This window comes from Balaenoptera physalus (genome assembly GCF_965194825.1).
Source record: "Balaenoptera physalus genome assembly, chromosome: 4".
In the NCBI taxonomy this organism is placed as follows: Eukaryota; Metazoa; Chordata; class Mammalia; order Artiodactyla; family Balaenopteridae; genus Balaenoptera; species Balaenoptera physalus.
This window is the reverse complement of record NC_138891.1, coordinates 69,584,356-69,598,016: the sequence shown is the minus strand read 5'-3', so window position 1 is coordinate 69,598,016 and position 13,661 is coordinate 69,584,356. Positions and strand designations below refer to the sequence as shown.

The 13,661-nt window shown below is 38.6% G+C and overlaps 1 protein-coding gene across 12 annotated transcripts in view; it reads right to left on the bottom strand.

The window, feature by feature from the left end:
- Nucleotides 1–13,661, bottom strand: part of CCDC50 (coiled-coil domain containing 50) — a 115,044-nt gene that overhangs the window by 77,434 nt on the left and 23,949 nt on the right. For all 12 annotated transcript variants that reach the window (XM_082461522.1, XM_082461519.1, XM_082461516.1 and 9 more), the window contains 3 exons: nucleotides 12,547–12,609; nucleotides 11,578–11,704; nucleotides 8,480–8,570 (listed from right to left, as the gene is read on the bottom strand). In XM_082461522.1, the coding sequence (XP_082317648.1) occupies nucleotides 8,480–8,570; nucleotides 11,578–11,704; nucleotides 12,547–12,609 (281 nt within the window). The remainder of the gene's footprint in view (nucleotides 1–8,479; nucleotides 8,571–11,577; nucleotides 11,705–12,546; nucleotides 12,610–13,661) is intronic.

Sequence of the window (13,661 nt, the reverse complement as noted above, 5' to 3'; positions counted from 1 at the left end):
GGCAAATACTAACAGCCATAAAAGGGGAAATCGACAGCAACACAATCATAGTAGGGGACTTTAACACCCCACTCTCACCAATGGACAGATCATCCAAAATGAAAATAAATAAGGAAACACAAGCTTTAAATGATACATTAAACAAGATGGACTTAATTGATATTTATAGGACATTCCATCCAAAAACAACAGAATACACATTTTTCTCAAGTGCTCATGGAACATTCTCCAGGATAGATCATATCTTGGGTCACAAATCAAGCCTTGGTAAATTTAAGAAAACTGAAATCATATCAAGTATCTTTTCCGACCACAACGCTATGAGACTAGATATCAATTACAGGAAAAGATCTGTAAAAAATACAAACACATGGAGGCTACACAATACATTACTTAATAACGAAGTGATCACTGAAGAAATCAAAGGGGAAATCAAAAAATACCTAGAAACAAATGACAATGGAGATACGACGACCCAAAACCTATGGGACGCAGCAAAAGCAGTGCTAAGAGGGAAGTTTATAGCAATACAAGCCTACCTCAAGAAACAGGAAACATCTCGAATAAACAACCTAACCTTGCACCTAAAGCAATTAGAGAAAGAAGAACAAAAAAACCCCAAAGCCAACAGAAGGAAAGAAATTATAAAGATCAGGTCAGAAATAAATGAAAAAGAAATGAAGGAAACGATAGCAAAAATCAATGAAACTAAAAGCTGGTTCTTTGAGAAGATAAACAAAATTGATAAACCATTAGCCAGACTCATCAAGAGAAAAAGGGAGAAGACTCAGATCAATAGAATTAGAAATGAAAAAGGAGAAGTAACCACTGACACTGCAGAAATACAAAAGATCATGAGAGATTACTACAAGCAACTCTATGCCAATAAAATGGACAACCTGGAAGAAATGGACAGATTCTTAGAAATGCACAAACTGCCGAGACTGAACCAGGAAGAAATAGAAAATATGAACAGACCAATCACAAGCACTGAAATTGACACTGTGATTAAAAACCTTCCAACAAACAAAAGCCCAGGACCAGATGGCTTCACAGGTGAATTCTATCAAACATTTAGAGAAGAGCTAACACCTATCCTTCTCAAACTCTTCCAAAATATTGCAGAGGGAGGAACACTCCCAAACTCATTCTACGAGGCCACCATCACCCTGATACCAAAACCAGACAAAGATGTCACAAAGAAAGAAAACTACAGGCCAATATCACTGATGAACATAGATGCAAAAATCCTCAACAAAATACTAGCAAACAGAATCCAACAGCACATTAAAAGGATCATACACCATGATCAAGTGGGGTTTATTCCAGGAATGCAAGGATTCTTCAATATACGCAAATCAATCAATGTGATACATCATATTAACAAACTGAAGGAGAAAAACCATATGATCATCTCAATAGATGCAGAGAAAGCTTTCGACAAAATTCAACACCCATTTATGATAAAAGCCCTGCAGAAAGTAGGCATAGAGGGAACTTTCCTCAACATAATAAAGGCCATATATGACAAACCCACAGCCAACATTGTCCTCAATGGTGAAAAACTGAAACCATTTCCACTAAGATCAGGAACAAGACAAGGTTGCCCACTCTCACCACTATTATTCAACATAGTTTTGGAAGTGTTAGCCACAGCAATCAGAGAAGACAAAGAAATAAAAGGAATCCAAATCGGAAAAGAAGAAGTAAAGCTGTCACTATTTGCAGATGACATGATACTATACATAGAGAATCCTAAAGATGCTACCAGAAAAGTCCTAGAGCTAATCAATGAATTTGGTAAAGTAGCAGGATACAAAATTAATGCACAGAAATCTCTTGCATTTCTATACACTAATGACGAAAAATCTGAAAGTGAAATTAAGAAAACACTCCCATTTACCATTGCAACAAAAAGAATAAAATATCTAGGAATAAACCTACCTAAGGAGACAAAAGACCTGTATGCAGAAAATTATAAGACACTGATGAAAGAAATTAAAGATGATACAAATAGATGGAGAGATATACCATGTTCCTGGATTGGAAGAATCAACATTGTGAAAATGACTCTACTACCCAAAGCAATCTACAGATTCAATGCAATCCCTATCAAACTACCACTGGCATTTTTCACAGAACTAGAACAAAAAATTTCACAATTTGTATGGAAACACAAAAGACCCCGAATAGCCAAAGCAATCTTGAGAACGAAAAATGGAGCTGGGGGAATCAGGCTCCCTGACTTCAGACTATATTACAAAGCTTCAGTAATCAAGACAGTTTGGTACTGGCACAAAAACAGAAATATAGATCAATGGAACAGGATAGAAAGCCCAGAGATAAACCCACACACATATGGACACCTTATTTTTGATAAAGGAGGCAAGCATATACAGTGGAGAAAAGACAGCCTCTTCAATAAGTGGTGCTGGGAAAATTGGACAGGTACATGTAAAAGTATGAAAATAGAACACTCCCTGACACCATGCACAAAAATAAACTCAAAATGGATTAAAGACCTAAGTGTAAGGGCAGACACTATCAAACTCTTAGAGGAAAACATAGGCAGAACACTCTATGACATACATCACAGCAAGATTCTTTTTGACCCAGCTCCCAGAGAAATGGAAATAAGAACACAAATAAACAAATGGGACCTAATGAAACTTAAATGCTTTTGCACAGCAAAGGAAACCATAAACAAGACCAAAAGACAACCGTCAGAATGGGAGAAAATATTTGCAAATGAAGCAACTGACAAAGGATTAATCTCCAAGATTTACAAGCAGCTCATGCAGCTCAATAACAAAAAAATGAACAACCCAATCCAAAAATGGGCCGAAGACCTAAATAGACATTTCTCCAAAGAAGATATACAGATGGCCTACAGACACATGAAAGAATGCTCAACATCATTAATCATTAGAGAAATGCAAATCAAAACTACAATGAGATATCATCTCACACCGGTCAGAATGGCCATCATCAAAAAATCTAGAAACAATAAATGCTGGAGAGGGTGTGGAGGAAAGGGAACACTCTTGCACTGTTGGTGGGAATGTAAATTGATACAGCCACTATGGAGAACAGTATGGAGGTTCCTTAAAAAACTACAAATAGAACTACCATACGACCCAGCAATCCCACTACTGGGCATATACCCTGAGAAAACCATAGGTCAAAAAGAGTCATGTACCAAAATGTTCATTGCAGCTCTATTTACAATAGCCAGGACATGGAAGCAATCTAAATGTCCATCGACAGATGAATGGATAAAGAAGATGTGGCACATATATACAATGGAATATTACTCAGCCATAAAAAGAAATGAAATGGAGGTATTTGTAATGAGGTGGATGGAGTTAGAGTCTGTCATACAGAGTGAAGTAAGTCAGAAAGAGAAAAACAAATACAGTATGCTAACACATATATACGGAATCTAAGGGGAAAAAAAAAAAAAAAAAAAAAAAAAAAAGGCCATGAAGAACCTAGTGGCAAGACGGGAATAAAGACACAGACCTACTAGAGAATGGACTTGAGGATATGGGGAGGGGGTGGGGTGAGATGTGACAGGGTAAGAGAGTGTCATGGACATATATACACTACCAAATGTAAAATAGATAACTAGTGGGAAGCAGCCGCATAGCACAGGGAGATCAGCTCGGTGCTTTGTGACCACCTAGAGGGATGGGATGGGGAGGGTGGGAGGGAGGGAGATGCAAGAGGGAAGAGAAATGGGAACATATTGTATATGTATAACTGATTCACTTTGTTATAAAGCAGAAGCTAACACACCATTGTAAGGCAATTATACTTCAATAAAGATGTTAAAAAAAAAAAAAAAAAAAAAGAAAACATGTATTATATCTAACTCTTTAAACACATTAGCTCATTTTGACACTTGGATAAAAGAAAAGTAACCTGTTATCTTACTGTAACCCAGGAATTTCCAAATTTATTTTGTGACGGATGCCTTTTTGTTACATAAAAAAATATAAACCTTATGAAACTAGTGTTCAATAAAACATAACTTGGGGGAAAAAAATCTAAAAGAACTCATAAGCCCTTTTGAAGTCACATTCAATTATTTTTTAATTAATCAGGTAGACTTACTTTGGGTTAATATGTAGAAACAACTCTGTTGCATAGAAGACTTCCTAGTAAATACATTTATTGAAACAACACTCAACTCTGGAAAACTGGAAGCTGTGAGCATAAGTAAGGGCACAGGTAAGGATCCCTGGAATGCTAGAGGAAAGTTATTTTAAGAGAAACATAGATTTACTGATTCCCTTCAATGGGTCAAACATTCTGCTAGAGACCTCCTATAGGGAAACAAGATACGTGGTCAATATCGTTAATGTTCTTATCTATTAAGTGCTAGAAGAAAAATGATTAACCTAATGTAAGACACGTAAAGATAAGTGCTCTAAGAGAAGCATTCATACAAACAAGGTGCAATGGAACCCAGAGGAACCCTGCGCATCTTTCTCAAGTAGAAGACAAATTACTGAACTGTGGTGCTGGATCCCTTAGGATATTTTTATGGTTTATATGATTTTATATCAGGGTTACTTTCCCCTTAAAGTTTTGACCTCTACCATACAATAGTACTGGGATTCAAAATGAGAAAATCTTGGGTATAAAGACAATCTAAAGGAGATCTGAAAATGTGATTGTCAAATGACTGTCAGAAGAACAAAAAAAAGGAAGCCATTCCATTAGATTGCTAAATTTCTTTTATTAACTAGCAATTAATATATTAATATATTATATTATATATATTATATTAATATATTAACATCTAACTCAGTAGGGAACTCAAAGCAGGAATAAACCCAAAAGGGTTCCTCTATAAGACCAGAAAAAGAGAGTAACACCAATTCCATTGCTATAAAAATATCAATATAACTAGGATAAAAAGAGAGAAGAATTTTCTCAACCAGAAGCCACCCACTCACTCCCCCTGTCTGGCTATATATGTATAAACCTATTTCTAAAGTGCCAAAACATAGGAAAAAATTTCAGTTGCTAAAATTATTACTATCTGAGCTATTCTCTAGATATTACCAACTTATATAAATATTTTTTTAGAACACAAATTTCTAATGACCTTAAGAATGCTATGAAAAAGTACCATGGCTCACACTAGATTAATTTTTAATGTAAATTGGTTACTAAGTTTATCCCTTGGCCACATTTCTTGGCTTCATTAAACAACACTGACAAATGCTAAAGCTGTGACCAAAGAGAAAGATCTCAATAAAATTAACCCCCCATATTAATCACAAACTCATACAGTCCAGTATTACCAAAGGCTACAAGCTCATTCAACACGGCACTGAGAGGAAGGAAGGAAGGAAGAGGGAAAGAGAGAAAAGAGGGAGGGAAAGGAAAGAGGGAGAGGCCACAATGCTGGTAAGAATACAAAAGAACTTTTTAAAACTTTTCTACATCTGTCTCCCCAATGGAAATGCTACCTTCCTTACATCTGTGCTCTGTTAAAAAACACAATAAAATTATACCATAACAAAGCTAGACATGCTAATTCACCCCCACAAAGCCGTATAACTCTACTCATGAACAATGTTGTTCAGAAAAAAATCTGTCCCAAGAGGAAAGGGGCCTTGGATTCTACATCTGGTTGTTTTGGGGGACTATGAACTACCCAAGAGAGTTGACCTCAAAAATCTCTAAAAGAGATTTGGGTGAAAATCCAGAGAGGAATTTTCCACAGCCCTGCCATTCAGTAAGAACTCATTAGCTAAGCAGACTCTACAAGGAAGCAGAAGAGCACGGGGCGGGGTGAGGAGGGGGAGAATTCGAATAGTTGATGAGTAACAGGCAATGCAAAGTTGGCCAGAAAAATTAGCACAGTTGTCTTAGTCTCCCCTATTAGGCACCTTGGACTAAAATAAATAAGCATTATCATACATCCTTCAACATCAAACTTTACTAATGCAGATTTTGTTTATTTAATATAACAACATACTAGTCAGCTGGAAGTCACATTTTTCTACAACAGAAGAACATCTTGGCAGGACAGCCATCTAATCTAAGGCATCAGTGAAAAGTCAAAAAAAGTCTGAAAGCAGTTTTTTAAAGGCTAGTCTCACTAAACGTCCACAACTGGATTTCTCATCTCTCATTCCACCTCACTGGGGAAGGGGGAACATTTCAGTAGGTCAAACAGTAGTGGAAGGCAATGTAGTAGGAGGGCAGTAAAGGCATAAACTCCTGAAGATCCCTCAGATCAGACCATACTAGAACACACCTAAGCCTGTGTATTGTTTCCCCTTTCTAATTTCATGCTTATCTCCCTATAAGAGAAATCAGAGTTATTGTAAGGGGAATGGTGGGGAAAACACCTGGCAAGAAAGCAAAAAGGAAAGAGCAGCTATTAATTTAATATGTGGCAGAGACTTTATATACATAATTTTATTTAAACTTCACAACAGCCCTTTGGGGTAAGTATGGAGTTATCATGGACTTCTTCAATTTGGAACCTGAGGTTCTACATGATTAAGTGAGATGCTGAAAGTCTCAGCTAAAAGTTAAATGGGTAAGATTCAAACCCAGGATAGTCTAACTCCAAAGTCTCTGTGTTCTACGTTGTGTCACAGTATATCCAGGTCAGAGGCGGTCAGTCAGGAGACTGAACTGTACAGACATTTCTCTGGCATCTTATTGTAGCTTGGGACCAGTAATTTACTTCTTCAAGACTTAATTTCTTCATCTGAGAAATGCAGTTATTCACTACACTACACACTTTATATAGTATAACAATGAGATTATTGTGATTGCTATTTAGATTCCACATGCGTAAAATAAAGTATTTTGGTTTCCCGAATACTGTTTTTCCCCAAATGGGGTGGGGGGAGGGGGGGGGGAATTACAGGACACCAGTAGCATTTATAAGAAGCCAACTTCATTACTCTGTGATTTTTAAAATAGAAGCTTTCCTGTCTACAAAACATAATCCCTTCTTTCAGTTGCCAGTTTCATCTCCAAGGCAGTCTTGACTATAGAGATGCAACACATCCTGTAGTAAGAAAGAGCTCCTGTGTTGCCAACAGGAAGGATGAAAAGGAATCCTTAATTCCTACTTACAACTCTGATCATCACATAATCATGGTTTGTTTCTTAAAGAAATAGCTAAATACACTCACAACAGGCGTCTCACACTCACCTGGCATTGAACAAGGAGTTCCAGAGGAACAAGGATGGCTCAGTTGTAGGAACAGGAGATGCAGGCTGGTTCACTGATAACCCTGATTGTATCTATTTAATAGGGTGAGCGTATGTGCCAGTTTGCCCAGGAGAGTCCCAGTTTATGTACTTATTAATAGCAACCCCTTTAACCCTGAAAAGTATTTCTGAGTATGCAAAATACCATATGGTCGTTCTACTATTAAAAATAATAAATCATTTTTTCCTTATTATAAATGAAGACAATGGCCAAGAACAGCACAATAGGTGTAAAAAAAGTAGACAGAGAATCAATGCAAATTGAAAAGGAACTGTTTGAAATGCTGAAGACATAAACACAAAAGCAAGTGATCATTAAGTGCAAATTCAAGTCTTCTCACAAACCATATACTACTGCTAATTTTAGCCATTTTCAGCTTTAAAAACAACACAGTTTAAAAATATATACAGAATCAAACAGATCATTGTTTTGAGGCAGCGTATCACAGGAGAGTGAAACCATTAACAAAAAAGAATGAGAGCAATGAACAGTCCCTGACTCCTGTTCAGGCTACACTCAAGGTCTGCTGTCCCTAAAGTTGTGGGAATAACCCGCAGACAGACACCCAGTATTGAGCTGAAGCGTCCCTTAAAAATTCATTTATACCAAGAACTTCAGAACATGATCTTATTCGGAAATAGGATCTTTGCAGATATAATTAAGAGGAGATCATACTGGATTAGGGTGGGTCCTCAATCCAATGACTGGTGTCCTTATAAGAAAACAAAAGGACAAAAAGATACAGGGAAGAAGGCCTGTGAAAATAAAGGTAGAGACTGACACGATGCAACTACAAGTCAAGGAATGCCAGACAGCCAAGAGCCACCAGAAGCTAGGAGGAGGCAAAGAAGGGTCTTTCCTAATAGGTAGCATGGCCCTGCGAACATCTTAATTTCGATTTGCAGCCTTCAGAACTGTGAGAGAATAAAGTTCTATTGTCTTAAGCCACGTTTGTGGTAATTTGTTACAGCAGCCCTATGGAAACGAATTCACAATTTATGTCAAATTATCCATTATCATCTTTTAAGATTGCACCACTTAAACAACTGGTCAAAGGGCAATAAACAGTGGTTCATGGAGGGCGACACTTGGACTATGCACCCCAAAAGGGGAGAGTTTTGCTGCCCACCCAGCAACCCTACACTGAGCCCGTGAATACAGAAAGTCACAGCTCTGGAGCTCAGCAGTCCTCCCCTGTGGGGTGGAGGGGCATTCACTAAGTTGTACCTCATCCTTCTTCTCCTGAATGCGTCGTCTCTCGGCCTCAATAGCCAGCTTCTCCTGAATCTCCTGAGCAATTTCACAGTCTTGTTGTTCACTAAAACACAAAGGTGAAAACAACATGAATAAAGAACATAAGGAGTGACTTTTTCCTAAACACAATTTCCTGAATACTCACTATGAGCCAGTGCATATTTTTATCTCACTTAATCTTCACAATAATGATGCAAAGAGGTTGGTATTGTCATATCCTACAGATGAAAAAACTTGAGGCCCAGAGTAGTGGAATCATTTCCCTAAGATTGCAGAGAAAATAAGTGGTAGAATCAGAATGCAATACCCAGACACTACAATGGAAGGCTCCAGGCTTTTTCTATAATACCATATCACCTCACCCTACTGGGGTTGCTTTACAGAGACAGGCATGTTCCCTCAAAGGAGATGTATACTATGAGAATAAGGTCCACAAATAACCAAATACGTACAGAGTATGCAGAAAAAAGTTGGGAGTGAGTTCACTAAAATGTCAATAATACTGTGGCCACCTAAAGGTGGTGGTATGACTTTAAAATGATTTTTATAAAATTTTTAATTAGAGGCATTTTTTTTCAGTTTCAATAAAACTTTTAAAAAGGGGGGAAAAAAACCCAATGTATATTCCCTAGCTTTAGGTCCCAGGAGAAACCTCTGTGGCTGATGCCAGTTTTCTTAATACTCTGGCCACTAAAAAACCCAAATGTTGTAATACTGCTGCTACCACAGTTTTGTTTTGTTTTGGCATTTGTGCATTCAAAAAGATTCAAACAACACCTGCTATCATCCAGGCACCACGCTGAACACTGAGGATACGAACATAAATAAATCTCCATCCTGCACTCGGAAGCCCACAGTACATTTTGGTGGGAGAAACAAGACAAATCATTTTGGTGGGAGAAATAGATCCTTTAAAACAGCACCTATGAAACAGTGGTTCCAACAGAAAATGGGGTTTGGATCTCTCAGAGATGGCTACAGGTACACAAGTCTTCTGGTTGCAGATTTTAAGAAAAGTCACTGGGCAGCTTATAACTCTAGAGTGTGACAGTGCTGGGGAGCCAGGCTTTACACAGCCTTTACAACCTTTAAGTGCAACTAGGAAAGAGATACAGGCATGTTTAGAGTTCACTATCTAACTGCTAACTAGGAGAGAGATACAGGCATGTTTAGAGTTCACTATCTAAAAAGATGCTGGAGCAAAATTACAGTTGTGGTTTATGTATGCAGTTCGTTTGCTACACAAATATTTCCTCTTATTCTCCCCCTGCCAGTTGAACTTAAAGTACTCAGTTAATCTAGTCTTGGTTGTATATTCCATGTTTAATGGCAGTCTTTTGTAACTGAAAAGTGTTGGGTGTGGGGGGCAATAGCCTAACTTCTCTGGAGGAATCGAAATCCATACATTCTATTCTAACAAAACTGAGGGGATGAAGACTATTCTCATTTGTATAAAGAACTGGTCACTTTCAACACGTTTGGAAATAGGTATAGATGAAAGTAGATGTGTGGGCACACGGGGCTATGTATGTATGTGTATAACGCACATACAGGACAGAAAGGGAGGAAGGGAATACAAGACAGAGAGCACAGGCCAGAAGCAGAAATGGCAAGCTTTTTTAGAATCAGTAGAAAAATCACTGGACAAGATGCCTGGAGACCTGATTTCCAGTCCTGCCACTGTTAACCAGTGAATCATGCCCTCTTATGTCGTCTTACGAGCTATAAAAGTTTTTGGACTTAATGACTTCATATTACAGGTCTAACATTCAAGGATTCTGAACCATTCAAACCACAGAATTGAAAATAAAAATCTACTCATTTTTTATTTCCATACCTTCTTTTCGTTCACTTACTTTTTTTTTTTAAACTTACCAAAAAGTGTTTATTAATCTAGTTTTAAAAATATGGAATGCTTCACAAATTTGTGTGTCGCTTTGGCAAACGCTCAGAGTTTTTTTTCCCTGAGTCCCTTAAAGGCAATGGCTATGTTTTATTCATATCTGTGCTCTCTGGTGCCTTTCATGGTGGCAGAGTTATTAGCAAGAGCCAGTAAGAATGTTTATGTACAAAATAAGGAAGCTGAATAAAATTATGAATGAAGTCCTCTCTGAAAATAATAAAATAGAAAAACCCTTCCTCAAAGGCAGCAAAAATAATAGGCTATCCTGTTTATTTAAACATGACAACTAAAGTAAATAGAAGGGTCCCTTCACTTCCTCCTTTACCCCTTCCTCCTCAAAACAATTTTGTGGTTAAATCCACCATTAGAGATTTAGGTATAGGAGCCTCTCTCATAGAAGAAATGTACTTTGTGAGCCTTTAAGACATTAAAAAGAATAAAAAGTCATTTTGCTGGAAGAGACCTTAGACATGATCTCTCCATTTAGGAGGAGACAGAGAAATAACTTTGGTCAGACACTGAAGTTATGAAGAGAACTACGGGTACGATTAAGAGCTTTCCAAAAGATTCTGCCTCTCCTTAAAAAGCAAGGGGTTTGGGACTTCCCTGCAGTCCAGTGGTTAGGACGTGGTGCTTTCACTGCTGGGGCACAGGTTTGATCCCTGGTCAGGGAACTAAGACCCCGCAAGCTGTGCGGCGCAGCCACAAAAAAAGAAAAGCCAGGGGTTCGAGGAAAATAGGAGTAGCAAACACTGCTAGGAAACAATAAAGGAACCCAACAGACCTCATAAAGTTCTTTGACATCCAGTATTTCGCTGGATTCCCCCCAAAAGCCCAGGAGGCAGAGGGGACAGAGATCATCTCCCCCCTGTACAGGTAAGGAAAACTGAGTCAGAGAGGTGGACCAAATGACTCAAAGTCATCAGTGAAGAGTGCTGAGTCCACACCAGAAACCACATGTCCCAAAACCTAGTAAAGTATTCCAACAACAAAGACAATTTTTTTAATTCAAAGGAAACTATGGGATAGTCACTGTAGGAATTGTAATCTAATAGTGAAAGGAATCAGAGGAACAGATGGAGACAGAGTCCTCTTCCCTGCCCTGGCTGCTGACCCCACAGAGAAAACCAGTCCGGGCATGATGCCCTCCCAATCCCCAAGTCCTCACAGGTCTTTGTAGCGCTTCTGCAGCTGAGCCTGAGCTTTCAGATCTTCCTCTTGAAGCTGCTTAGCCACCTGGAGATCATGCTGGACCAAACGGTTCCGCTGAACGTTCGATGCCAAATGATGCTCAACTGGATAGTAAAATTGGAGAGAGGAATTATAAGGCTTTGGCTTATTAATGGTAAACCTGAGAATAAACTTAAGAAGAGCCTTTCCATTAAAAAGGGCTTCACATCCATCATTTCATCTTATGCTCTAAATAACACTATATAATACGCAGCACAGGAGTTATTATTTTCATCTTTTCATTGCAGAAAAAGAGAATCAGAAAGGTTAAGTAATTTGTATTGGGCACAAGATAAAATAGTGGCAGTGCCAGGACTTCTACTCAAATAAACGAAAACCAGGGCCAGTGTTCTTTCTGCTCCACAAGTTGCCACCTTATTTATAAAATACTATTTCAATACTGAATTTTTATACTGACACACGAATTAATGATTCACAAATTACAAAGTCATACGTACTTTTGTATAACACATATAACTTAGATTTACTTTTCATGAGTACATACATAAAAATTCAGAAAAATCTACAATCTAGACACTGCCCTCGCCTGGGAAAAGATGTTCAGGCCTCCTAGGGGAAGGAACCCATCCCTCTGCCAGCCTTCTACACGCCCCCGATGCATGTATAACCACTATCTCCCTCCTACAGCACTAAGGCAAAGGAAACGGTTCAAGTCCCTCTTCCTCTGATACACCCAACAGTCTTCTCATCCCTAGCAGCTATCTGACTTCAAAACACCCAGAATTTCATTCTTCACTGAGGTGTCATTTGCCTAGACAGATCTCTCAGGATGGATGGGTGATATAGCCCGATGACTCTCTTTTCTCCCTGCCTCACCTTGAGAAATCTGCCTCAAGCTACCACTAAAAAAGAAAACTGAAGGAGCACGCAGAGGGCTATTACTCACTCTCTTGTTCCTGCAGGCTGTGGGCCAGGGTGTGGTCCTCCAGGACAGCAAAATCTCGGCACACTGCAGAGGATGAGGGAGAAGAGCAGACAGGAAGCCTCATTAGTAGACTTTAACATAAAAAGAAAAAGATCTTGTTCAGGACTTCAAAGACTCCATCCTAATACTTTAGGATGACCAACTTTATAACTCGCAATGCACAAAACAGTGACTAGTTAGTATAAAGTCTTCATTCACAAAAACTCACATAGTACCTGCTCAGGGCCAAGAACAAGCTGTCACAAAATAATGGTTAGGTCCCTAGCCTAAGGAAATTAATCACAGAATCAGAACCCAGAGGCCCAGAAATTCTAATCCACTTCTATAAAAAGAGGGCAAGGACTGCTGTAATAATAAGAGACAAGAATGTTTCACATACTGCAGCTGAGAAAAATCTGAATTTTTGCATGGTCAGAGGAGTTAAGCCATCTGGGATTCAGAGGATCCTTTCCCAGAGACTTATGTGTATCCTGGTGCTCTTAAGGAAAAACACACCTTTGTTAGTCCCTTAGGCAGGAGCAGAGCTCTCCTTTAAGTGTAGTCACATTCTTCAATGGGTCCACACCCTCAGACACGAGTTAGAACTGGTTCTCTAGGTCTCTCTAAATATAGAGCTGCCCAAAGAGAGCCTGCAAACCAAAAGACAGTGGGAATCTTGCAGGGTACCAGGCATATGCCCCTAACTTTGCCTCCATCTGGAGAGCCAGGCAAGAGCGTTTCCTGGACTACTTTCTTAGACACAAATAAGAAGAGATAGTCTTAAAGGTCCATTCCACCCCAAACTGTAATTTAAACTTCTGCTTCTTAAAACAAACATACATATGAAGGACTCTTATCATGAAAAATGCTGTTTTGTTTGTCTTAAGGACGTGTAGTTTAGGTGATATATCCTTACTCTATTCCAAACATGTACCTCACGTTAAAGAGGAAAGTTCCCAAAGCCTCAGACTATTGCAATGTGTAGGACTCATGAAACTGTCCTCTAGGGCTCACCAGAGTTTACAGATTTCTTTCTGCAGCTCTGACTTTGTCTGTGAAGACATTTAATTAAAACAGAATGAAAAAACATTCCTTTG